The sequence below is a fragment of the Agelaius phoeniceus genome, chromosome 4 (genome assembly GCF_051311805.1).
Source record: "Agelaius phoeniceus isolate bAgePho1 chromosome 4, bAgePho1.hap1, whole genome shotgun sequence".
Taxonomy (NCBI): domain Eukaryota; kingdom Metazoa; phylum Chordata; class Aves; order Passeriformes; family Icteridae; genus Agelaius; species Agelaius phoeniceus.
Genome location: NC_135268.1, coordinates 14,386,973 through 14,414,188, shown reverse-complemented (window position 1 = coordinate 14,414,188; position 27,216 = coordinate 14,386,973). Strand labels below are relative to the sequence as shown.

The 27,216-nt window shown below is 41.3% G+C and overlaps 1 protein-coding gene across 1 annotated transcript; it reads left to right on the top strand.

Moving 5' to 3' along the window:
* Positions 1–1,890: 1,890 nt before the first annotated feature.
* On the top strand, positions 1,891–20,825 carry ABCG2 (ATP binding cassette subfamily G member 2 (JR blood group)). Its single transcript, XM_054633031.2, has 16 exons — positions 1,891–2,069; positions 7,413–7,625; positions 8,930–8,989; positions 9,475–9,589; positions 10,327–10,479; positions 10,912–11,069; positions 11,441–11,592; positions 11,971–12,075; positions 13,072–13,322; positions 14,954–15,036; positions 15,891–15,980; positions 16,587–16,711; positions 17,629–17,783; positions 18,678–18,767; positions 19,475–19,572; positions 20,079–20,825. The coding sequence occupies exons 2-16, from the start codon at positions 7,420–7,422 to the stop codon at positions 20,227–20,229; spliced, it is 1,992 nt and encodes a 663-aa protein (XP_054489006.2). The 5' UTR covers positions 1,891–2,069; positions 7,413–7,419; the 3' UTR covers positions 20,230–20,825.
* The last annotated feature ends 6,391 nt before the right edge of the window (positions 20,826–27,216 follow it).

Sequence of the window (27,216 nt, the reverse complement as noted above, 5' to 3'; positions counted from 1 at the left end):
CCAGCTCCCAACCACCCTCTGGGTGAAGAAACTTCTTTCTAATATCCAGTCTAAACCTCCCCTGACACAACTTCATGCTGTTCCCTGTCACTGTCACCACAGAGAAGAGGTCAGTGTCTGCCCCTCCTCTTCCTCTCACAATGAAGCTGTATCTGCAATGGGGTCTCTCCTCAGCTTCCTCTTCTCCAGGCTGAACAGAACAAGTGACCTCAGCCACTCTGGTATGGCTGCCCCTCAAGGCCCTTCACCATCTTTGTTGCCCCCCTTTGGATGCTCTCTATAGTTCATACTTTCTTATATATTGGCACCCCAAACTGCCCCAGCACTTGAGGTGAGGCCAGATCAGAGCAGGACAATCCCCTCCCTTGCCCAGCTGGCAATGCTGTGCCTGATGCCCCCCAGGACAGGGTTGGCCCTCCTGGCTGCCAGGGCACTGACTCACATTCAATTGACCAGCACCCCCAGGTCCCTTTGCACAGTGCTGCTCTCCAGCCTCTCAGTCCCCAGTCTGTCCATACATCCAGGGTTGCCCTGTCCCAGGTGAAAAATACAGCACTTGTCTTTGTTTAAAATTCATGTGGTTGGTGATTTCCCAGCCCTCCAACCTGTCAAGGTCTGTCTGCAGGGCCTTCTAGGGAGTCAACAGCTCATCCTAATGTAGCAACTTATTACACCTTTGAGTCCTGCATCCAAGCTGCCTGGGGAAAAGCAAGATCTGATACTACAAATTGTCTGCTGAGGTTTCCAGCCCAGGCTGCAGATACACTCTCCCTGAACAAGATAACAGTATTTCTGCACCTCTTTGGAGACACGTGCACCTTCTCAAACGCCACTGGGACTATGCAATGATTTTCACTAGCTGGTGGCATGCTTCTAAGTCTTATATAAATACAGTAGAGAGTTAATTATTATAAAGTCATTGATAAAGGAAAGAACAAAGTCTCAGAAGCATGGTTCATGAACAATTGTATACTTACCCCAGGTTACAGCTACACAAAAAGCTCTTGCCCTGTGATGTTTGGTCCAGGAGAGCTCTTATGGGCAGCCTTGATATTTAATAATTAGTGATGAGTCTTGCTAGGAAAAAGAGATGATTTAAAAAATCATGATTTTAAATGGAAACCATCCATAACGTGTACTCTTCTGCATCATCTCCCAAGGAGAAAGATTGTGACTCCATGGGGCCATGCATTTGTCAATGCTCTGGCAGAGCCCTCATGTGGTATAGCACCAACAGAACTGAAGGACTTCCTTCAGTATCCCCCAGAGTTTGCCCAACCTCATCTTTGGGGTTATTGGAAGCTACATTTGTCCTGGAAAGCAAAACTGCATCAGGGAGCACATAGGAGAAGTGGCATACCTGTCAGTGATCCTGCTCCCAGTTAGCACAGCTCCTGGAAATCTGTGGCTGATGCTGTCCAGTAACCTCAGCTGGGGACCAGTGCTCCTACTTTAACAAGGGCTGCCTTACCTTTGGTTCTTTCCACAGCATCAATGTCATACCCACATACTGTCCTGTGAAAACCCCACTCTGATGGGCTCAAAAAAGCCTTTGCATTTTTGCAGGTATTTGGAACCGAAGGAAAACATATCTGTCTCCAGCACACTGGGTGAGAAGATATCACAGCCAACTGAGCCTTGTCTGACACGCCGCACTGGGATTCATCCCACCCTGCCAGCTTTGCCAGCCCTGCTCATGGCTGCAAGCCTTGGGCAGGTGCAGATGCTCTCCCTCACTGACAGTGCCACCACGACCGGCGTGGGCGGGTTGTGGCAGCTTACGAGCTGTTCAGCTAAAAGGAGAAAAGGTGAAAGCAGTGGCTCGCCCTGGCCCTGCCCTCCCCACAAAGGGAGAGGGTGGAGACTCGCCGGGGTGATGGAGCGCAGGGTACCCAGCTGCCAGCTCGTCCCGCAGCAGATGTGAGATCTGCGTGGCACTGCCCAACCCTGCAAGCCGAGCGAGCCCCCGGAGCTGTGCCACACTCCTCCCTTCCCTGGATCCTGCATCCCCCCCAGCGCCCCTGCCACCTCCTCAGCAGCCCTGCAGCGCCGACCCGGACCTGCTGCTGGTGAGTGAATCAGAGGCAGCAGTTCAGCCCTTTTACTCAGATTTAGCTCGGTGTAGTAGTGGCTTGCTCCCTCGTCCGTGAATTGCTTGCACTGCCATTGCTGTGGAATAATATTCAGCAGCTGTTTCTCTCCAATACCTAAGGAAACCACAGCAAAACGCTCACCTGCCTTCTCCCAGCTTTTCAAGGGATTTCACTGGGAAGGCAAAAAATCAATGAAAATATGCTTTATAAAAGGTGGGGGTGTGGAAGCTTCAAGGCATAAATTAAAACCAGTAAAAAGGTGAAAAATGAGAAAATTTTGCGGGAGCTGCCATTCTCAGTGCTCCCTCATGCACGTTAACATTTGTGCTCTTTTCATTGAAGGTAGATTACAAATCCATGGTAAATAGGCTGGCAATTAATTTACAGATTGCCTCAATTGCATTATCCTCATTTACTCAAACAGTTTTGATTTCCTGCACATGTTCCTGAGAAAGAGGAATGTGTGGTCCTGCCCCCTTTGCATCCCCATAGCCATTCTCTGGTCAGTCCACACCCCTGGAAATGGCTAAAGAAGGAGGGGAGAAAAGGTTCTGTGAATTTATATATATTGAAAGGTTACAGCTTCTCTGAATTTATATATATGTCTCAAAAGTCCAAAATGCACGTACAGTACTGTTTCAGCTTGGAGGCTGCAAGACTTAACTTTGTAACCACTAAAAATAAGAGAAATAATAGCACACTTAACTGTGGTTTCTCTGGCATGTTCAAGTATTCAGAAAAAGGAAAAAGACTGTTTTTAAAAAGGGTTTAGGGCATCTTCCTTTAGAAAATTATGCTGAAAGCTGCTTCTGTCTCTAAAACTCTTCCTCCTTATGCAACTTCAATACTTATTCTCTATAGAGATAAAATCTATTGCGCATCTACCTGGATTTTATAAAATGCAAATCTGAATTTTGCTATTCATAATTTTACTACCCCTCCTATAGTATTGTTCTTTATTGTGGGGGTTTTTTTTCTATTTGAACTGAAAATCCCCCTGGTGCCAAAAGCTCTGAAGGAAGACTGACAAGAATAAATGTTCCTTAGTGTTTTATATAGACAATGTATCTTATCCTTCAAGATACATTGTCTACATAAATTCAAACATTTACTGAAACTGTTTGAAAGACTCCACTTTGTTGTGGAGTCAAGCATGTTTGAATCAACTGAACTTTGTAGCACATTTTGTTGTTGTTTGATGGTTTTGTTTAGCTCCCTTTTGTGTGTGTAGGAAAAAATGAAACTTTGTACTTTACAAGAATCAGAAATATACTCAGGAAAATTACTGTACTGAGACATAATTTTATCTGTATTGAAACAGTGGGCAAAGAGATTTCTTGGTTGTTTTAAAGAAAGTAGTTTCAGTTTTCCACTAATAAAAGGTTAAATCTCTACATCCAGTACTTTGTCTCCTGGCAAAATTTTTTGAGACTACATATCTCTGAAGAAAATTATTTTCTATTTGAGCTGAGCTGAAATTATGCTGAAATCAGTGGCAATAGAAATATTTCAAAGCTGTTTGGCAAAACAAGCAAAATTTGCAAAATTTCCAGAGAGTTTATAAATTTTTTATTCTGCTGATGCAAAGTGTACTATACTCACGGCTGATATGATGAGAATATGAAACACTTTATTGAGATTAACAAATACTTCTGAATACAGCAGGAAGTATACGTTGTTATAGAATCTCCTGCTCATATCTGATCTAAAGTAAATATTTGTAAGCCAATGGCAATGAAATTGGAGAAACTTAATTTAAAATTTGCATAGAAATTGATTTGATTAACATTCGTCTTGATTGTTTCTTTGTCCTGTAAAAGTTCTGACTTAAAATGTTTCATGGCTGTATGCCACATTAAACTTAAAGAATTATTCTTTAACAGATAGAATCTGCAATATTTTAAGGATTCCATTTCTGAGCAGTGATTGCAAACAGCTGACAATTACATTAGCTGTGAAGGAGTAGGACCCTCTGATCCTCTGGTGAAGTTTATTGCTAGATCAGAAATGGGAAGGTTGTTTTGTGAAATACCAAACTGATTACCTCACTGCAACTTTTTACACCGCAGCAAAAAAGAGGCACCCAAAAAAGCAAAGCAAATCAAATGCCTAATTTTAGCATGAGTGCATATTTTCTCCTGTTTGCACTTCATCTTCTCCGAGCACACTGTTAGCTGAGGTCCAAATGGCCGCTCTCAGAGGCTTCCACGGATCCCTCAGGCAAAGCCACAGCTGACCCAATCTTGTGTTGATGCCAGACCTGCTCTGAGGGAGAAGCAGGAGTTTGGGACTTCCCCAAGCCCCTTCCCACCAGAGGGAAGGAGAATGTCCAGAGCCCTGTCATTCTGCTGGATCAAGGAGCTGCTGTAGTGGAAATCTTGCAGTGGTTATGCCCCTTTCAGAAGAGAGCAGCCAACACAGATTTCGTACAGCAGAAATAACCACACCAGCTCTAAGTGAATGAGCATTCTGCATTTTTTCTGCAATAAATTTTAATAGCTCTGAAAGTGTGAAATGCTATTTTCAGTATTAATGTGGCATTTGAAACAGATAGAGTTTTTTACTTTGATAAATGGCATGTCCCCAACAATACACTTTTTTTTCCTGAAGGGAGGAGCAGAACACAGATAAATCCATGTACCAGGTGTTCTGCCTGCTGCACCCTACCCTCTCCCTGCAAGTGGCACAAGCACCCTGCAGCCAGGAAGGGCTGTGACAACTTAAACCAGAGATCCAGTGAGACCTGAATCCAACCTCTGCTCACAGCTCCCAGTAGTTAATGTTTTCCCAAGGGACAATAGCAAAGAATGTTGTTTTTCTCTGGAAATTTGGGTTATCAAGCCTTCCTGAACTGGAAGTTTCCTGCTGATAGCTGTATTAAATAGCCATTTTAATGTTAGACTGTTAATTTAGAGACTGTTTGCTATGGATATATGTAATTCTTCCCATACCTGATTTAATTATATAGCTTCTACACACATTTTTGCAAGGAAGTGTACAATCTCATCCTATCTTGATTGATAGACTAAATTTGACTACAACAGACTGTCTGTTCTTAGGAACAACACTGTAGAAGCAGTATGATCCTTCACTTGTGAAAGCAGTTTCTGATTCTCTGCTTATTGTCTACCTGTCTAGTTCACTCTGGAAAATGAATTTCTTTAATTCCTAAAAAAAATTTGATTCCCGAAGAGCATTTCAGAAATTTCAGTGCAAGTAGTGAGCTAGGTTCTTATGCTGGTCCTTGGAAAAAAAGACCAAAAACCAACAAAATCAAATTAAACAAAGAAAAATGTAACCATTCTGTTGATTATGTCTGAGGTCAAACTCTACCCCATTTTTTTCCTCATTTGGTCATAATGTTGCATCTGTAATACTGAAATATTAAGGTGAGCAAAAAATGTGATCAAGCAAAATACTGATCCAAATACTTTATATATGTAGTGATATATCCAGGTCATAGTCACACTGTCTCCTGGTTTCTGCACTCGGTGCTGCTTGGTTATCCAACAGCTCAGGGGATTTTCCAATGCCTACATGTGGTGTTGCTGCTGTGGTTGTGTAATTGGTACCTAGCTCAGCAAATATCTGCTCAGCACTTGGTGAGACTTTAACCGACAAGTTCCTTCTGCAGTTCTGAATGCACATCTCTAATTTACCAAAGCATCCTTTCAAAAGGCAGTGACTGATGTCCAGACAGATTAACCTAGAAACTGCAGGAAAAATAGCCATATAAAATTACCTGTCCTCCTCCAGGCAGGTAAATCTTCCTTCTCTGGCACCAGTGAGAGGGTATGCAGTTTTTCAGTAAAAGGCCTCTATATTTTAAATCTTGCACATTTGATTGATGTTCAACTTATTCAAAATGCCTTTTAGCTAAAATTAAAGCATAGATCTATTGTAATTACATTTCAAACATGGTTTCTTTGCCCTGGGCCAAGATTACTGGCTACTAAAACATTAAGACCTTATATTTTTGTCAGCACAGAAGACTGCAGCTTTTCCAGAAGAGGCAGATTTGGGCTAGATTTGAGATAGTATCACTGGGAAACAGATGAACCAGCCTTTATGTGGATATAGGCTGGTTGCTGAATGTTGAGCTTCCAGAGGTTTCACTGTGCTGATAGCCACCAAGGAGAGCTCAGCTGTCTGTCAAGCACCCTGAGCAAACTGACAAGATAAGGGCTTGCATTTGGGTTTTTATATGACCATATGAGCTTGCTAGATTAAATGGCTTTTTTTTTTTCCCCCAGTGCTCTTTTTACTAATGGCTCTCAAATTCATTCAGCATGTCTGAAATTGTGTCATAATTTGCCTGCTTTCTTGCTGTAAGCAGTGTAACTGTGCTGAGGTATGGGACTGGTCACCCCAGAGCTCCCAGCTGATCATCTACCCTCTTGATTCCCATGAACTATTGCATTGTTAACATTTCCCATAGTGATATTTAGAGTAACTAGACTCTGATGAGTCAACATGTTATATAGAGAGGCCAGACTCTACCTCTCCCCCAGATGACCCTTAAGGAAGGGCAAAGGCGACAAAGGTCTGCATGCACAGGGACAGCCAGGGATGCTCCACTGTGCAGGTGGATGGCTCACAGGCAGAAGCCTGGCTAATGAGAGGTGTGAGATAACTTTAATTATTCCACAACCACCTTCTAGTTTTCACATGGAAAGCAAACCCAAGGAAGAGAATTACTTGGCAGCAGTGTCAGTTTCCATGTTGCTATATCCTTTGCAAAATTATTTAGATTAATCGAACAATCGCTGCCTGTGGCCAGGTGCTGCTGCTGAGGGGTAGTTGGAGAGGGAGGATTCCATGGGAAAGGATTCGGGGGTTGTGCTGTGGCAGACACAGCCACTTCCAGCTGCTGAGGCAAAGTTGAGGGTGTCAGGGATGCTGATAAATCTTCTCTGGAAACATGTAAGGGCAAAAGAGGTTGTTCAGCAACTGTGAGAGACGAGTGAGAAAATGTGGGAGAAACAGCCCCTAGAGAAGGAAGTCCAGGTGCCAGAGTAGATATTCACCTCAGAGGGCAGCTGGGTGGGCAGCTGTGGTCTCCCAAGGTCAGCCCACCCCCACAGACCATCAGGGTGGAGGGAAACTCTTCTATCTCCCTGCCTCTGGCGGACCCTCATCAACTTTGTGTCATCTCCAGGTCTGAGCCCGCGGGACCAAACCTTCCTATCCAAAAGAGATACTCCTAGATGGGCCTCTTGCAGGCCCACCATGGGCCCTGTGCCAAACACTGAGCCCAAAACACACACCCTTCTTCTTCATACCGAATCAAATCTTCTCTTTCCTGTGTTTCATGTCCAGAGGAAAGATGGCAGAAGACCAGCCACACCTGTGTATTCAGATGTCAGAATCCAGTACAAATGGCATTCCCAGTAGAATGCAGTCCTTGCCAGATTTGGCTGGCAGGGTAGGAAGCGTGCTTACCTTCCACAACATCTGCTACCATGTGAAGACAAAGACTGGGTTCCCGTGTTTCCGAAAAACCACCAAAAAAGAAGTTTTGAAAGATGTCAAGTACGTATTTAAACACCTCATTAGAGTACGTGTAAGTTTTATTTCTGTCCAGAGAGTTGACTTCACTCATGTCACTGAGATATACGGCACAACATGCAGACCAAGATTTAAAAATATTATTTATATGTGTGGTTGCTTCGTCAGCTGTGCTTAAGCCCAGGTCCTGAGTCCCTGGGCTGAGCCTGTACATCAGAGAGCACACTTCCTTTGGCCCTGGGCATACAGTCCTCCTGGCTGCTCTCAGCCCTGGGCACGCCAGCCAGCTCTGCTTGCTCTACACTCCCTGGCAATCCTCCCACTGTGCCAGGGCGTTTAGCTGAGATACCAGCAGCCTGTCCTTCGTGGTTGTCTCCTTCCCTTAGGTGACCTCGGGAAAAGTTGATTTTTTGGGGGGTTAAATTTAAAACATTTAACACATTAGTATTAGTGAGGGTTAGGTTAACTTTGAAGAGATGTAAAGGTTTCTGGAGTTTCGGCATTTTTTGTTGAGCTGTTTTGTGTTTTTTTCCCCAACAGTGAACACTACTGCAGTAAAGCAGTCATGTCACTGTGGTCTTTGTTCAATAATCAGTGAATAAAACTTGCCCATTCACAGTTCAGTAGTTAAACTCAGTGGCAAGGCATTGGCATACAATATGCCATTCCAAGTCACCCATGACTTTCAGCTCCCTAACTCCAATTTCTATCATAAATATTTACCCTTTTGTGTAGCTCTGTCTATCCTACTCTTTGCCCAGGGAGTTTCCACTAAACATGAGCTCTTAAAGGCTTTATTGCTTTCCTCAAAAGCCATGTGTTGTGGTACCTCAGTTGACTAACATGGGTCATTTGTGACATTTTCCATCTGACTTTTGAGTTTCATGGGGCTTTAATGTCAGATAAAGAGAAACTATCAATTACATTTTAAGTGCAGACCAATCCCTAGTTTATGCTGCCTACAGGGACTATTATTGTCTCTGTTGAGAGAATAATACCTTTAGAACTGAGTATGGTTAAAGCAAGTGTGTGCTTCTCTTGTAGAGACCTGTGTGGTAAAAATACATGTACAGATTTTGCTACATTTTAGTCATGTTTCTGTTCTGTCTTATTATATGATTTTTAGTTTTTCTTGAATTAGGAATAAAAAGTTAAGGTGAAGTCTGATCTTAAATATTGCTTGTGATTAGGCAGCTTCATTAGTTCCAAAATTATTGGCGTGCAGAAAGTAGTTGTACAGATAAATTACACTGGCCTACCAGTTGAAACAGGCAAAGAAATAACCCCACTCTAACTATTCCGTAAAACTTATCCATTTTGTCTTACAGTGGCATCATGAAACCAGGACTGAATGCAATTTTGGGACCCACTGGCAGTGGTAAATCTTCGTAAGTGCCCCCTTCACCCTCCACAGAAATTACACCAAGGGGAAAATGAAATTGTACACATTTAGTAGTAGTGGACTTCTCTTTCAGAGAAAGATTGAGTTTTTATTTAGAGCTGTGTAAGTCTCACTGTTTTCTGAGAAATACTTGAATTCCAAAAGACAGATTATATGAGAAAGGTGAAATTCAGTTTTAGTCCACAGTTTACTGATAGTCACTCCTTACACACCATTCTGCTAATGTGTAACCAGTTTGAGGATAAACTCAAATTATTGAAAAAATGGTCATGGACCTGCATGGATCTCATTTCCTTAGGAAACCAGGACAAAAGAAACTCAGTCCTTGAAAGTTGCTGGGGGTTTTCTAGATAGCAGAAATTGAATTTGATCTGCTTTTATGTAGCTGTTCTTTCCATGAGCTGGGTTTGAAGTTCAGAGAGCTTTGCCTCCTCTACATTCATCTGACAAAGTAACCAACTTTTCCTTTAGGCTGCTGGACATTTTGGCTGCAAGGAAGGATCCTCGTGGACTCTCTGGTGACATTTTGATCAATGGAGCTCCTCAGCCTGCCAACTTTAAATGTACCTCTGGGTATGTAGTACAGGTAAGTAATATTTATCTGTGGATTCTATTGTAAGAAATTGCTGCTATGTTGCAAATACCTTGCCTTCATCCAAGAATCAAGGAAAACTCCTTAAAGTTACTATCAACACGTTACAGAAAGGTGGTCTCTCAAACTACATGTAAATCTCAACTTCCCACAACTGACAGATTCCCTTTGCAAGAGACAAGCAAATAGTATCTTAAAACCTCCCCTTCGTCCTCCTTTGACAAAACAAGTTTGGATGCTGAACACAATCACCCTAACCCACATGGACCCAACCTCTCTTTACCTTTCCTCTTTTCTCCCTCTTCTCACCTGCGGTGGGCTGAGGCTACATGGGCAAACACACTGTGAGAATGATCTGAGCTGTAGCTGCTCCTTAAGTCCCTTCAGCCCCCGAGTCTCTCCCTCAACACCTCCAAAAAACTGAATAAGGTAAGAATACATAAGGGACTGTTTTCAATACTTGGCTGTTTATATATTTTGATATCATGCATGATGGACACTGTTCCTATGTGGCATTGCTTTATGAATTAAGGCAAATATAACTAGGTGCATGAAATCCAAACTCTTCTATGACATGGGCATTGAAGATGCACCCTACTGCATGTTCTGGCTGCTGCTACTGTCCCTCTGCATGCAAGGACAGCATGAAACACAGGTAGATACAGTTCTCAGAGGAATAAATAGAAACTGCTGAGCAACCACCAAGTATCTACCCTTTTTTTTAAATGAAGGATGATGTGGTCATGGGAACCCTGACTGTAAGAGAAAATCTGAAGTTCTCAGCAGCGCTCCGCTTGCCAAAGTCAGTGAAGGAACAGGAGAAAAATGAACGAGTGAATCAGATCATCAAGGAACTGGGTTTGAGCAAAGTTGCAGATTCCAAGGTAAGGCCTGTAAACATGTTACTTAAAATGTAGTAAGTGGTTTATTAATTAACCAAATGAGTCATCATGGCAGATTTAAAAAAAAAAAGTAAATTTCAACAGGATGTTTCAGTAATACAATAATTAGTGACATTTCTGTATGGAGACCTGTACAGACTGTGCTGATGCTGGCATATGGTACTACATTGCAGGTAAAAAGAAAGGGAAAGGCAAAGGTGAAAGGGAAAGTTAGTGGTTGGAGAAAAAGACAAGACCTTAATTAATACTAACATTAAGATCAAGGATGTGTGTAAGATAACATTTACATCTGCTTCTGAGTGTAGGGCCAGAATTTCTTACAACTCTCCCAGATACTGCCATGTTGGTACAATACTGTTTGTTCAAGGATTTCTCCTTGGGCCAAACAAGACAAGTTTCTTGGTTTTTTATTAGGTTGGTACCCAGTTCTCTCGTGGGGTGTCTGGAGGAGAGCGAAAAAGGACCAATATTGGGATGGAGCTCATCACGGATCCTTCCATCTTGTTTTTGGATGAGCCAACCACGGGACTTGATTCCAGCACTGCTAATGCTGTCCTACTGCTACTGAAAAGGTGGTGGCCTTAGAAACAGCTTCCTGTTTTCAGCACTCCTGCTAGACTTCAGTTGTATTTGACTTGAATTACAGTTCAAATGAGCAAACAGGGAATTCAGACATGTAATTATTTAATAGTGAGCCAAGGATGTGAATAGAGTAGGAAAAAACTGAATGAATTCTCTCTCTCCAAAGTGAGAATTCTTTTCTCATACAGACACTGTAAATACAACCTAAATGTTTTTTTCTTTTTTTTTTTCCTTTCTTCTTCCTTCTCTGGCATACCAAGTTAATCAGACTTCATAAAGACTTAACTGAACTTTCAAATGCTCTTATCTAAACACTGAATCAATTTGCAAAGCTGACATCTCTGTCATTCTTCACATTCAGGATGTCAAAACAAGGAAGGACAATCATCTTCTCCATCCACCAGCCTCGGTACTCCATATTCCGACTGTTTGACAGCTTGACACTGCTGGCTGCAGGGAGAGTGCTGTACCATGGGCCAGCCCAGCATGCCATCGAGTACTTTCAGTCCATTGGTGAGCACTACTTCCAGCATTTTAAATACTTCCAGTATTTTAACAGGCTGAGCACTTCTCTGGGTATTTCTCCTCTTGACCCACATGTGGATTTGGGTGAGCTGTTCCTGGTACATCTTAATTAGAGAAAACCTGGGCTAGGGCTGGGAAGAGCACGCTGCTAGCTGTCACCTCACTTTTGCTGACGGTGCTGCCTGGCAGTGCCGCTCATCCCTCAAGAAAGTGTTGACTTTCCAAAGGCTGCCATGCCTTTGGTGCAGGCTGCTCCATGGCAGGATGTGTGGCTGTGCTCTTGACAGCCAAGCACAGTCCTTGGCCAGTCACACAACCCCACGCAGGGTTGAAAACACTGTCACCACTGTGTCAATGTCACCACAGGCTACCAGTGCGAGCCCTACAACAACCCCGCCGATTTTTTCCTGGACGTCATCAATGGAGACTCCACCGCTGTGGCAATGAACAAGACTGATGAAAGTAACACAGGTATGAAACCCAGAGCTGAGTCAAGTTATCCTAACATGTGCGGTAATGGGAATTTAAAAAACTGTTTCGGTAACTCTCAGCACACAGAAAGAGCTTCTTTCATCTTCAAGGCAAACCAGCTGAAATCCTGCAGAAGCAGAGATGATAAACCAGGATAATTGTTCCTGTTAAGGACATAATTTGATGCAGTTATGACTTGACTATTTTACCTAATGTAACAACTTTTCTGTTAGGAAATAACTGTTTTCCTTCCTCTGAGCAGGGTGAGAAGGGATAGACATAGGGTACCACTGCTCATCTGATGTTTATCTGAAGTTGTGCTAAGGCAGAAATTATCCCCAAACTAACTCATCAGCTCTCACCTATTTTTTGGAGCATGCTTTCTCATACTTTTCTGCTGCCACTCAGCAATAGCTTACTCTCTTTTCAAAGGAGTGAAAAGGCAAATGAAGTAATGAATATGCTGAGTGCCCAAACACATTTTCACTATACCTTTACCAGAGGAGCAGACATCATTTTACAAAAGTGCTCTGATCAGGGTCTAGCAAATATTATAGCTGGCAGATATGACACATTACATCTGTCATTGCAACAGCACACACCATACCACGGTTAAGAAAAAAAGGAGGTCCAGCTGAAATTTATATAGGACCAAAGTAGATACATGCAGGATTACCTGGATCTAAAAGTCTGGAAAGTCCAGGATTATGTCATTATCTGTGAAACAGATCACTTACAGAAACCTTTGGGGACAAAGGGGATGTAAAAATCACTTTTTGAGTAAAAGTCATGTTGCAACTCCATGGGCAAACAAGGGTTTTCCTTGTCAGAGAGCTGAGAGGCTGCTGCTGCTTGTGGGACAGGTTGCACAGGCAAAAACAGATTTTTTATCTTATTTATACCAACTCTTTTGAGCTGTGTGATATGGGACAGAGTGCAGTGAATCACTGGAATTATGTGCGCATCTTAATTCTTCTGGTTTTTTAATCTTTCCAGCAGAGAGAACTGAAGAACGCTCTGAATATGATAAGACCTTGGCTGAGCAATTAGCAGAAAAATATTCCAACTCTGCCTACTACCGAGAAACACGAGCACATTTAGAGAGCATTTCTTCAGGAAACAAAAAGAAAACCAAACAACTTTTCCGGCAAATCACATATGCCAATTCCTTCCTCCACCAGCTGAAATGGGTGTCCAGGCGCACATTTAAAAACCTGATAGGAAACCCTCAGGCTTCCATAGCTCAGGTAAGGCTATTTGTATCTATAGTTTTGGGATATACACTGAATTTATTTGGCTCCTGGATTATTAGATGAGTCACTGGGATGGTTTTGCCTCTTGATATCTTGACTGCAGTAAGCATCTGAGGAAACAGTGCTCAAGGTCTAGGAATCTGGGGAGAAAAGGTGTTCTGAATGCTCCCAAATGTGGGACTGTTCAGTAATTAATTTTGGACTACTGAAAGACTTTAGGAGGTAAGACCTGTCCCAGCAGGGTATTCTGCTGCTCCCAGCCAGGAGCACATTATGTCCCAAGAAGTTTCACACGTTTGCTCGAGAGCATTCTTCAAATTTGACTCTAATTGCCCAGGCTTGGCACTGTGGGGTTTGGCCCCAAATCCTCTCCCCCGCCAGGAAAAGTTAACAGACTGTATTTGTATACTTCATTAAACTTCAGCACAAAATTAAGTCCTGGCAGTTGGCTCAAGTGCAAAAATATTTTTGGAGTCTCGTAATGTGTGTGCTGTTTGGTTATTTGACTGCTCACACTGGTGATGATGTCTTCTGGATAAGGTGTCATGAAGTCCACAATGGAGTTCAGCACACACCATGAAAGATAATTGCTGGCTCTGTTAGTGCTGCTTTTTCTGAAGGATCAGAACCAAAAGTGTTGACTCCTTCAGAACTGCACATTGATTTCAAAAATGAAAAATGTCCAGCTGGCCTCTGCAGAGTGACTAATCCTAATTCATGGGCCAAACTCTGCAGCCACAGCACCATCAAAACTCCCACTGCAATTCTCAGCAATTCGGGAGAGGCCAATAGAAAAGTTGGCCTGTAGCCAGGGGTATAAATTATCTTCATCATGTTTTATATAATGAGTGAATAAATGGCTGGTGTGGAGGTAAAACAAGTCCAGAATCCCTGAGGTTAGAAGGCTTTGAGTATGTGTGTGTGCCTGTAGCTTGATACTATGGAGATCCTTAATTGCTTTGTAAAAGCTTGACCTTGTGACAAGAATTAGACTCTCAAGAACCTCCTTCATAGCCCAAGGTTAATGGTCCTGACTTGTTTCTCACAATCTTTTTTATCTCCCCACCCTCATCAGGGGTGGATTTGTCCAGCATTCTTTGAGGGGTCCATGGCTCATTAAGCCTTTTTTTCATTAATCTGCTCCAAATTGGTCTTGAAATGATCCCTGCTTTCCACTGCAACTGGCTCAGGAGCTGAATTATCCCTGACATTTGCTCCTTTTGGCAGGATCTTAGCAAGAGAAGGTACCAAGGATTGAGTAGTTTATGGTGTTAAGACTCATGCATTGCTCAGGCTTAAAAGTGACAGAACTGCCTGATACCATTGTTTTCCTGAGATTTTTTGTCATTTGTATTTAGCATTTAAAAACTGTGATGCACACACTTCAGTCTTTTAAGTGACATCCTGTTATCTCTGCTATTTAAATAGTTACAGACTGCAAATATCAGCATATCTGTAGCCCTGTTGTAGCATCTCATTAAAAACAATCCCATGAGTAAGATGTATGATAGAGCCCACACTGTGGAGCATGAGCATAAACTGTCATCCTCATCCTGGCAGTCAGGAAAACCTTTGAAGCAATGAGAATGATACTTTCCCTCCTCTTTTCTCTTTTTCCCATTTAGCTTTGTATTACAGCTTTACTGGGACTGGTTGTAGGTGCCATCTTCTTTGGGCTTGAGGAGAACTCTGCTGGACTACAGAACAGGTCAGTCAGTCTAGGTAATGGATATTCGAAAATTTGGTAAAGCTCCCTTTAAAGGAGCTTAATACCTCTTTAAAGCAAATGCTTCCCTTCACATCAGTAAGGCCAAGCCTGTGTGACTTGGAAGTGAGGATGTGATCTTGTTCCTCTAGCAAGGTCCCTGCAGAACTGAGAGTGTTAAATTATACAAGACTTGCGGCTACATAAACCTAGGTAACTAAAGTTGTAATCTTGCAACTGTTTCTACTCACACACTTGAATTTACCAGCAGTAAGAGATTTTCAAATTATGCTGCTCTATGTATTATTTTGACAGCTCTATGACCTGACCTGACCTGACACATGAGTCTGCCACTATGAAACCTCTGGGTTCTTAATCCTGTAAGACTTCATAGCATTTGTTTAAAAACAGCCCAGTTTTAAATTGAGTAGGAAGTGCCTTAAATTTTTGTGGAAAAGGTGAAAACTACTTCTCACACTGTTTATTTGGTTCTTCTCTGTTTGCAGCAGACAAATGCTTCACCATCTGAGAATCTTTAATTTGTCAGGAAATTACATCAAGGAAAAAACCAAACCACAGCCCCTTAAAAAAAAAACCTCAGTTGATTTTCTATATTTTGACTGCATCAGAGAATGTGCTATCATTGCAAGCCAAAACCAAATAATGACTGTACCACACCTATGTCAGGCTTGTTACAGATTCAGACTCATAGCCAAGACGTTTTCCATGGATTTTGGGATGGAAGGTCAAACACTGCTAAACTTCAGGAACTGCAAGTGGATTTATGTACTCTGTTGTGGAAACACTACGTTTACATCCCATTTTAAATAACAGCTCACTGTTTTGCTATTTTGCAGAGTGGGTGCAATGTTCTTTCTGACCACTAACCAGTGTTTCAGCAGTGTCTCAGCTCTTGAACTCTTTGTTGTAGAAAAGAAGATATTTATGTAAGTAAAACATGCAAAAAAGATACCAGACTGCTGTTAGACTATGAGTTTCTCTGTCATGCTGTAAATGACATTTAAGTACAGTTAGTGCAGAATTTTCAAATTATTTCAATGATAGTGCTCATTGCAAATATACTCTCTTAGTCTATTAGTGAGTTGTCTGCAAACCCCTCAAAAGGTACCTATGATTACAGCTGGCTCACAGTGTAATATTATTGATGCAGTTGGTAAAAACCCCTTGAATACTCAGCGTTGGCATTGACTGATAATGTGTGACTTGCTAGTGAGGGCAATAAATGTCATGTAACTGGATTCTTTAAAGCTAGCCTGTATAAAATATGAAAATTATTCAAACATTACACTCTCTGTCTCAATGGCATGACACATAAATTTACTAAAAATTAGGTGCACAAATACCCATGTTCGCTTGCATATGAAAATGTCATCAGTTCTGTACTGTATAGGCTTACTGGACAGCTGCATTATAGCCCAAGTATAAAAGATTTTCTTCCAGTTTGAGCTAGAATACATTTGTCAAGGGGTGAAAATCAAACTGGTTTTTAGTGGTTAAATTTGTAATGTACTGTACCTATCTCTGTGTTCCAGGCATGAATATATCAGTGGGTACTACAGAATATCTGTATACTTCATAGCAAAGCTAATGGCTGATTTAATACCCATAAGGACTATGCCCAGCATCATCTTCACCTGCATAGTTTACTTCATGCTAGGCAAGTATGGTCTCCAACAGCCTCATTCCAACCCTGCAATAAATCATGGCATGTGCATCTTATAGATGTGTATGCATACATGGATATTTATATAAGCTAAATCCCTACACTGGCGTGGGGGTTTAGCTACTGAGCTTACTTTTAGCACACCATGTTGTTTTCTACAGAAAAGACACAAAAATTAAAACATTCATCAGAGAATCTGTGACATGTCTCATCTTCGCTGTCCTTAGAAGGAAGCCATAACCTTTACAACATTGTTTTTTTGATTTATTCCTTTTCATCTATGGCCTTCTTGGCTTCTGATGACTCTTACAAGATACTTTCCTGATCCTTGCAAGAACACCTAAAAGAAAAGGTTTTGTTTTAAGATCTCAATTCTGTGTGAATTAATACCAGTTTGTTGGCTTTGGTCTGAGTTTTTACCCTAAGGAATAGGAAACAAGGCCACATCAGCAAGAGGCTCTCAAACTGTGAAACTGGAGAGAAACAGACCTTGCTACTGAATCCATAAACGCCTCACAGCTGCTAGGTTTTTTAGGAGAGCTCTCTGCTGGAATCTAGTGAAATGATGTACAGCTGCTTCTCATGGAAGTGCACTAGAAGTTTCTCCTTTGATGGACAATTTTCAGCCACTTTGGATGTGTGAAGTACAGTACTTCTACACATTCTACTACCTTCAGTCTTACTGCAGTTTTGGGCATACTACTTATTCATCCTCTCTTCCACGGTCAAGACAGACACATACGGGCTGTCACAAGCACCACAGCAGTCTTGGGTCCCAGTGACACAGCCTGTGCTGGCAGACAAGATGTAATTTGTAAGCAGGACACACTAGGAAAATCACGATAGTGTTCAGGTTATGGCAGAGCTTTCAGCAGGATCATTCTGAAACCCTTCTTGTTCTGATCTTTAAGGTTTGAAACCAACAGTAGAAGCCTTCTTTATAATGATGTTCACTCTTATGATGGTGTCCTACACAGCCACTTCCATGGCACTTGCCATTGCAGCAGGACAGAGCGTGGTCGCTATAGCAAACCTTTTCACGACTGTTGCATTTGTTTTTATGATTGTGAGTAGCACTTTTCAGTTCTCTCGTCTGGATCATGAAATCCCAGAAATGCTGAAATCCAGAAATCCTTCTGCAAAAAGTCTGTTGGGGTTAACATATCCTGATTTGTTCTGGTTTGAGTATCCTGACACTGTGGGGTGGAATATTTGTCCTTTGAAAGCACAAGAAGTGAGGGGCTGGAGGGTTGGGTGTGAGGAGGAGAGTGGTTCCTCTGACTTCTTCTCTGTGGCTCTAGCAGACAGAAAACTGCCTGGAAAGTAGGAAAGCCACTTTGAGCTACATTTCCTTCTCTCTCCCTTAACTTTGTGAAAGGCAAATGTGTCTGGCTGAGAGCATGACCTGCAGCCCCCTGTTCTCTGAGACCACTAGCCCAGCTGTCCTCCCCAGCTGCAGGGCCCACCTTGGGCATGTTAAACTGGGCAACACACAGCCACAGTCAGGAGACCGGCACTGAAGATGAGGCAGAGCTGAACCTACAGCCAAAATCCACATTGCCTCAGACTCAGGGCACACAGGCAAAACCCAGAGCAGTTCCACACTGAGGAGCAGCAGAGAGTTCATATGAACCTATGTGGGACCCCTAGACAGGAAGCCTGTGGGTTTACTGCACAGGGGAAAGCATTCCTTGTTAGTTGTTTTGGGGGAAGGACCTGAGGTTATGGCCCAAAGCTTGATAACATATAAATCCTTCCCTTTTGTTCTTCTGCTGGAAGAGTTCCTTCCTCTAGGAATACTTTCCTTTTTCTCTGAAGAAGAAAAGTCAAGAGCTAGAGAAGGACACATGATAAAAGCATGTAATTTATAATCTGTTGTTGGTTTTTTGTTGGTTTTTTTTTGTTTGTTTGGTTGGTTTTTTTTGTTATGGCTTTTTTTTTTTGTGAACATTGCCTCTAGATTTTCTCTGGGTTGCTGGTCAATCTCACAAGCGTCATGTCCTGGCTCTCTTGGCTCAAATACTTTAGCATCCCTCGATATGGAATGACAGTAAGTGCTCTGATTTCCTGTGTACAAACCTGGAAATGGTTTGCTGGAAAGGAATGTCTTGAATCATGATAATGAAATCTTCACACTTGGCCTAAGGAGCAAAAGGAAAGCTAATTAGGTACAACAACCTTGGAGTATTGTGCAGTATCTTGAAACAAGAAGGGCTTCTCATCAGCTAGCACCAACTGCTGTTTAGAAGAGCTCATTTCCGTAATTTGGAAATACCTCCTATGAGAGACACAACTACTACATTCGCTGGACTTCAGCTGGACAGAAACGTTTCAAAGTAAAGAACAATATTATCCCCACCCAAAAAAGTAAAAATCTCCTATTTGTCTTTTCCATCAATCAAACAAAAACTTGTCAGGCTAAAGCTTTTCTCCTAATTAGCAAAAAATTTAAGTGAGAGTGATGTTTTGCAGAGAAATTTGGGCTTTACTGTGCCTGTGCAGAAACAGTCTGGCCTGGGGGAAATGGTAAAGCCTGTTGTGGTACATGCTTCACCAGGTGTGTACAGGCTATATACATTCTTCTCTTAAAAGAAAAAAAGAACTCTGCTACTTTGCTAAAAAATGGGGATTTGGCAAATATAATAGTGATACCAGCACATTTTTAGAATTACTTTAATTGCATTATATCTCATCTTGTTAATGTATCACTCCTTTACCTACTAATTTCTGTTGTCATTGTTTCTTTTATTTTAAAAGGCTTTACAGATCAATGAGTTGACTGGTCTGAACTTCTGTGGCAGCAGTAACAACACAGTTTTAAACAGTGACAGTAGCTATCGACAGACAGGTCAGATGTAAGTATTTTGGTACACTGAAATGAATCCCACCATCAGCAGCTTTAGAAGTCCTAGAACATCAGTCTGAGTATCAGAAATACTCACTGATGATCAGAGAATCTGTGAGTTTTTACATGGAAAAGGAACCTTTGACTGGGTTTTTGCATTCTACTGCATGGAAGATTCTGCTTGTTGGCATATTTAGTATTTATAACAGTAGAAATAAATTATGCTTTATAATGAAGCATTATGCTTCTTACCTTTCTTCAGACTGTATTTAGTGAGAGCTATGCACACACACACAATTGTACAGCCTCACAAAATCCATTTCAGCTTCCTATGTGAAACTGGAGCTACAAGAAAAGCAAATTCACAATGGAAAATTAACCACTGACATATAGCTGGTGTTTGCCTGGCCTACTACACACACACAACCACATTAGAACTTCTAGAGATCTTCCTAGATGCTGCTGAGTGGTTTATTGAGTGACTAAGCTTACCAATGTGTGTGCATTTATCTGTAGGGCATGTACTGGAGAGCAGTATCTGGAGAGTCAAGGCATCGATGTGAGCACCTGGGGCCTGTGGCAGAACCACCTGGCTCTGGCCTGCATGACACTGATCTTCCTTACCATCGCCTACCTCAAACTGCACTTCATGAAGAAGTTCTCTTAAAACCAGAGGGAAAGGTGCAATTCCCACTGTTCAGCAGTTTGCTGAACTGATCGTGCAACTGACTTGCTTATTTTTAAGGAGAAATTTCTTTGTACTTTTATTATTACCCAAGTCAATAACATGAATGCCATCTTGTATATTAAATATTTGCTGTTAATTTACTCTGCCAAAATGTCTGGCATGGCTCACTCCTCTGTGCCACAGAGGAAAAGAAAAAGTGTACAGCTGTTCATTTCTTCAAGAGACTGAATCACTCTTTCTGTATGTTCCAGCTATGATCTTGTCAAACACTATATCTAATATTTAGTGGCTTAACCTGAAATAAATAGTTCCATACTTTAATTAGCACCTACCTTCACCAGGAAGAAATTAAGTCTAAAATGATGCTTATCAGGACACCAACACAATCTCAGCTGCTTATGTGGTCACAGGATATGTGAGACAGGGACAAAATTCCTTTAATCCCAGTGCCTTTTTCTATTTGGGAATCATTACTGCTCTAGAATGTACTTATTGATGCCATCAAGCCTTTCTTGCCTCAGTCAAGTGGTAGAAGCACTGTGTTTTTAAATAAAGGTGTTGTTCTTACAGGGCCAGTTCCCATAGTACTTTCCTGAGATTTGTATTTCCTCTGCATAACTGCAAGTTATCTTCACTGTCTCATTAGTGCTGCTACCAAGAGTAGTTCTTAGAAATTTTTATGGGGACCAATTTCAAGTGCATGACTAAACAGGATGGTAGCACCTTTGTAAAAGTCCATAGATTGGAGCAATCTCTTCCTGGCAGGTCAGCTTTTCCCTGGCCATGTGCAGCAATGCTAGATCATCTCTTTTTTATCTGCAGAGTCATGCATAGTAAATGCATAAAAATGCATAGAAGACAACTTTACAGCTCTTTCTTGGGTTGTTACTGTTCATCTTGTTGCTCCTGCAGTGTTTGCCCCAGCTTGCGTAGGCCACAAAAAAAATCTTACAGGACCTTATTTCTGTAAGAGACTTAGAAACATAGAATACCCCGAACGAGAAGGGACCACAAGGATCATTGAGTCCAACTCCTGGTCCTGCACAGGACATCCCCAAGAGTCACACCCTGTGCCTGAGAGCATTGTCCAAAGGCTTCTTGGACTCTGTTGGGCTTGGTGCTGTGACCACTTCCCTGGGGAGCCTGTTCCAGTGCCCAAACACCCTGTGGGTGAAGAACCTTTTCCTACTATTCAGTCTAAAACTTCCCTGACACAGCTTCAGGCCATTCCCTCTGGGTTCTGTCATTGTCTCCCCAGAGAAGAGATCAGGGCCTGCCCCTCCTCTTCCTCTCATGCAGATGCTGTGGACTGAGTTGGGACATCCCCTCAAGTCTCTTCTTTTCCAGGCTGAGCAGACCGAATGACCTCAGCTACTCCTCACATGCTTCCCCTCCAGATCCTCCACACTCTCAAGGCCTCTCTACCTTCAATTACACCACTCCTCAAGAATGGGCAGCTTACATATGTTGTAAATTTAACATCTTCATACATAGGACATTAGGATTCACTAATTATTGTATTGCTTTGTTGGTAAGATGTCATGCTGCTGGGGAAAGTAAAAGCTTCAGAGCACAAAAAATTGGCAGAGTGTGTTCTGTACCTTTAGTTTAGCCCTTTTTAAGCCAAAGGAAGCAGTGAGGAGATAAGAGTTATGTTGTTATTAAAAAAAAAATACAGGAACTCCTGTCCTGGAGTACCAGGTCTTGGTACTACAAAGAAATGAAAGTGGAATTTTTGCCTTTGGAAAAAAGAAAATCATCCCAGATTTTAAAATGTAGAAATCTACAGTTGATTGAATTGCAGCTGGTCCTTGTAGTTTCAACAAGTTATAAACATGATCACACAGACTGTGTTCCAGTCATAAAAGAAAATAATTTCTGTATATAGCAGTGGTTTCTGAGAAAGGAAATAATCAAACTAAGTTGAATTACTCACATTTTGAACAGGCTTTGACACCTTATTGCACAGATAATATTTACCACAAAAGTCATATACTTTTCTTTCTTTCTACTACTTATTTCAGCAGCTGGTCATCTATAAGAACATATTTACATAACAGAAATGTTTCTTCCAGTACTTTCCAATACTTTATTCTGTAAACTTGTAAAATTCTATACCTCAGTTGCATGGGCAGAAATTACAGTAGTAGTAATATCAGACTTCTCTGTCACACTCTAGGCTTTAAATTAAGATTTTATTTTTCTCTTTTTGTCCAGCACCGCACATGACATATTTTAGTGAAAGGTGCCCCTGCCCATGGCAGGGGGTTGGCAATAGGCAATCTTTGAAGTCCCTCCTAATCCCAAAATTCTATTATTCTATAATATATCTGGTTCTTCCCTTTAGTTTGGGGCAGATTAGTGCAAGTACAATTACAGATTAATACAACTACAACTACAATTTCTTGCACAAGCCAGGAGACACATCATTCCTACAATTACTCGAACGCGTATTTTGCAAGCAGTGCAAGCAGGGGGGGAAGGACAATTAAGAGAACGGAAATGAGTCCAGAGTCCCCGAGGTTAGAAGGCTTTGAGTATGTGTGTGTGCCTGTAGCTTGATACTATGGAGATCCTTAATTGCTTTGTAAAAGCTTGACCTTGTGACAAGAATTAGACTCTCAAGAACCTCCTTCATAGCCCAAGGTTAATGGTCCTGACTTGTTTCTCACAATCTTTTTTATCTCCCACCCTCTTCAGGGGTGGATTTGTCCAGCATTCTTTGAGGGGTCCATGGCTCATTAAGCCTTTTTTTCATTAATCTGCTCCAAATTGGTCTTGAAATGATCCCTGCTTTCCACTGCAACTGGCTCAGGAGCTGAATTATCCCTGACATTTGCTCCTTTTGGCAGGATCTTAGCAAGAGAAGGTACCAAGGTTTGAGTAGTTTATGGTGTTAAGACTCATGCATTGCTCAGGCTTAAAAGTGACAGAACTGCCTGATACCATTGTTTTCCTGAGATTTTTTGTCATTTGCATTTAGCATTTAAAAAGTGTGATGTACAGAACTTCATGATTCTGATTATATCACTAACTCAACTGAAAATGTGTTTTCATGTATGAAAATTCCTCTTTAGCTTGCTTGCATTTTGACAGCAAGTGATTTAATCTGTACTCTTGGAAAGTAAAAGACTTACTTTTATTTAGGTTTTAGAGTACTCAATCTAGTTGAAGACTTTTCTTTACATCCTCTGTCTGAACAACTTAAAATAAATCACAAGCTGAAGGTTGATACTTTCTAAAGAGCTATTAAACTCACTTAATTCAATTCCTTTAAATGAAACTTTATGATAATAATCTTAAAAGATAACACTTTTAAATTTTATTGCTTTCAGTACAGAAACTAAGGTTTTGATATTTTCTGTGCCAGTAACTGAAAGTAATTGCTTTTTCCTTGCAGTGCATGTTCATGAAGGCAAGAATAGACAGCAAACAGGCTAGATACAGCTAATATATCACCCAGTTGAAATGGTCATGTCCTAGGAAGAACATTTAAAACTTACACAGGTTTGGAATGCAATAATTCAGAGCTCTATATTTATTTATTAAGAAGAAGAAAAAAGTAAACTGCAGCCTAATGCTAAGAGCAGCCTAAGGAGTAAACCCGTATTAATTGAGAGCTTTTAATATGCAGAAGGGCACTGGCAAAACTGATATCACTGGTATTCAATTCTACTCTTTTAGCTTCTTCTTTGTGCTAAAAATATTTAATTATCAATAGTTACAATTGTTGGAACAATTCTTCTGGAATAAAGAATTATTTCAGTGAATTGTGAAGCAGGTTAGTAAGCTTGGTGGCAGAGCAGTAGGAATGGCTTTTGATGAGGAGGCAGAAGGTTAGACAGTATGGAAAATACACATACTTGGACAACTGCATGATATAGGCTGCTGACTTTTCAAATGACACATGTAAAAGGCCCATGACACTGACTTGGGGATTGTTACTTATTTTTCACAGTGTACCAAGAGTTTATAAATTGTATTTGTTCAAAAGCAAAGATTTAACAAGTGTCTGAGTGCTTGCTGACCCTCTAGTTCTCAGCATGGGCCTACATGTTTTACTGATGAAGCCACTACCACTGTCTGGATGCTTTGGGCTGCATAAAAAAATGTCATCATCTTGACTTCTGTGCTGGTGGATAAAATAAGAGCCTTGTAGGCTGCATACTAACCACCTGTGAGGAAAAACATTTGTTTCATTTGGGTTTTCCAGAGGCATTGAGAAATGTACTTGTAGGTAAGCACTCCACTAAAACAGAGAATCAATCAATAAAAAGGTTTGCAGTTCTGTGTTTTTCCAGTAGAGAGCAAGAATTGGAAAAAAACACCATAAAGGACAGAAAGAATTTATGTCAGGTGGACACTGGAAGCTGTCAAACAATAATGATAATGAATATATCCACTGAAAAGGAAGAAAGAAAACAATTAGGATAGCAACATCAGAAAAAAAATTAAATTATGTTTGTCCATCTCTTGTCTTCAGAGACAAAATAGTTATAGATTAAGAGCTCAAAACAGCAATTTTTTTACATGTGGAAACTCAAGGGCAGCCCAGCCTACTAAAATAAGTAAACTCAGCTTCTCCAGTTTCATATATTTCCTTCCTATTTCAAGAGAAATAATCTTTGCCTCCATAAGGTTTTGGGTCATATCTGGTTCATTCTCAAGAAAGCTGCCTTGCCAAAATCTTAGTCACCCTGCTTCTTTAAGAATACAACACTGCAATTACTCCCTCACTCCCCAGTATTATGAAATAGCCACCTGCCTTCTGATTACTTTTCCACTGTTCCAGTGGGCTCAGAGTCAAGTTCTGAGGATGAAACACCCTGCTCTGTAGGGCTGCAGACAGGCACTGCAGGGAACATGATGGACACTGTTTCTGGACACACACCAGCATCAGTACAAGGTAAGTCAAATGTACTCAAATGATCCTTGTTATGGATTTGTAGTTCAGTTTGCAAATTTTCTCTGGGATGCTGATATACACTACAAGTATTCAAACTTTCATTTCCTGGATGAAAATTTTCAGTATTCCTTGCTACAATGCCAGGTTTTCTGAACACTTTATACAAATGTTCCTCTAAAAGAGAACATCATAATTTAGAAAATTTTAAAAAAGATGAATAGCTTTCTCATACTAACTGGTAAATGCCATTTTTATAAGCATCAACTTGCTGTCTCTTGAACATTCAGGGAAGTGCAAGTGCTCACTTTGTGTTCAGCTGTGTTTTTTTACACAAAAGCTACATAGCAGGAGGAGAGAGTATAATCTGATAGTGTAAATAGCAGCAATGCCAGCCAAGACTCCTGGAGTTGCTCCCCTGGATCTTCCATGTGACACACTACTATTTGCTAAATAATCTGTAATTATGGTTCTTACAGACATGAACAACTTCTTTCAACCCAAATATTTCCCTTCTTCTTTTAAAAAAAATTAGTTCTCCTGTCAGATAGATCTTATTTTCATCTTCCTGTGCCATAAAAAAGGGAGAAGTATCCTGAACATAAATGCTTTTCCTCTCCCAGTCGACATCTCCCTCTTCTTCTTGCTGGGCATGAAATTACAACCAGTTAAGACAGTTAAAGCCCTTGTCAAACCTGTTTCAAATAACTAAGCCAGGAAACACAGCTGGCCTTTATTACACAGCTGTGGCATCACAGGAATACTGAGAGAGATGGAAATTTCTTTCCAGTGCTTGCCAGCTCTGCCTTTCTGCAGCACAAGGTTTCTCGTGGCTGCATCTTCTGCACACAGACATCTGAAACTGAGGAGTTGGGGAACTCAGTCTGACAGCATCCACCTCAGCTCCAGGAAAAGCTAGTGGCAGTACAGAAGTGTTGTTACCTCAGACTTTGGAATGAATTGGTAATTTCAGATTTAGCCTGAAAGGAGCATTCTTTTCCTTTGAGTGTTTCTCAGAGTCTACATCCCACCATTCTCCATGCAACAGTGAAAAGCAGCAGCCTGAGCAGCACACACAGGCATTTTTAACAGTGTTTTTATTTAGAAAACACCTCTACTGTGACTTCCCAGAAAACAAAGCCTAACTCTTCTCACTGGAATTTTTTTTTTTTTTCAAAACTAGAAGCCTTAAAACCTGAACAGGACTTAAAACAAATTCTAACTCTGAAAGAGATGAATATTGTTGATTTGTTTTTAATGAATAATTCCTTAATGAGCACTTTGTCCCCTGTGAGTCTCTGCTAATCTTTAACTCTTTCCATGACTTTGCAAATGAATGAAATTACTGGTCTCAACTTTTTATCAAAATGTCACCAGCAAAACTGTGGCTGATGCAAACTGTCATGATCGGTCCTTTGGCAATCTTACTGCATTGACTACTGATGACTTTTTGAAAACCACACAAACCCAGTACACTCTCCACATCTCAAAACCCTTCTTGCTCCCTTCCTGGTACCCCACTGCTGGTAGGCCTGCTCCAAAATACCTGAATATCTGGCTGTAGGATCTGCTCTCACATTTCATCCAAATTCAGGCCTGTTACAGAAGGCACAAGTTTGCTGCTCTTTGCATCGTGGGTTGCAGTTTCAGTCTCCCTGACTATTCCTTGGAGTAGAAACAAATCAGAAGAGCTGCCAGAATCCCCAGTCCAAGGAAAATCTAGGGTTTTAGCATTACTGGTGATTAGGCAGCATGTTTGTAGCAGCCCTTTAATCCAAGCTGGAAGCAGCTGAGTGTGTGTTAAGGCATCAGTGTGAGGTGGCACAAATAAAACACAACTCTTTGAATGCCAGTCTGTCACCTGAACCATTAAGCTGTCACTCCACGTTTCTGTACCTATTTTGCATGATCAGTGCTTAAAACCTGGAAGTCCTTGTTATACAAGTGACAATTTCTTGCAGACCTTTAATCATAAAGGTCCCCTTTTCCTCAGTTTTTTGACCAAATTTTTCTTCTTGTTTGGATTTACTTGGACTATACAAGACATCCAAGTAATGCCTGTG

Coding starts and splice junctions, on each gene's coding strand:
- ABCG2 (XM_054633031.2), top strand. CDS start 7,420: ATGGCAGAAGACCAGCCACACCTGTGTATTCAGATGTCAGAATCCAGT. Junction 7,626..8,929: donor GAAGTTTTGAAAGATGTCAA/GTACGTATTTAA, acceptor TTTGTCTTACAG/TGGCATCATGAAACCAGGAC. Junction 11,070..11,440: donor GTCCTACTGCTACTGAAAAG/GTGGTGGCCTTA, acceptor CTTCACATTCAG/GATGTCAAAACAAGGAAGGA.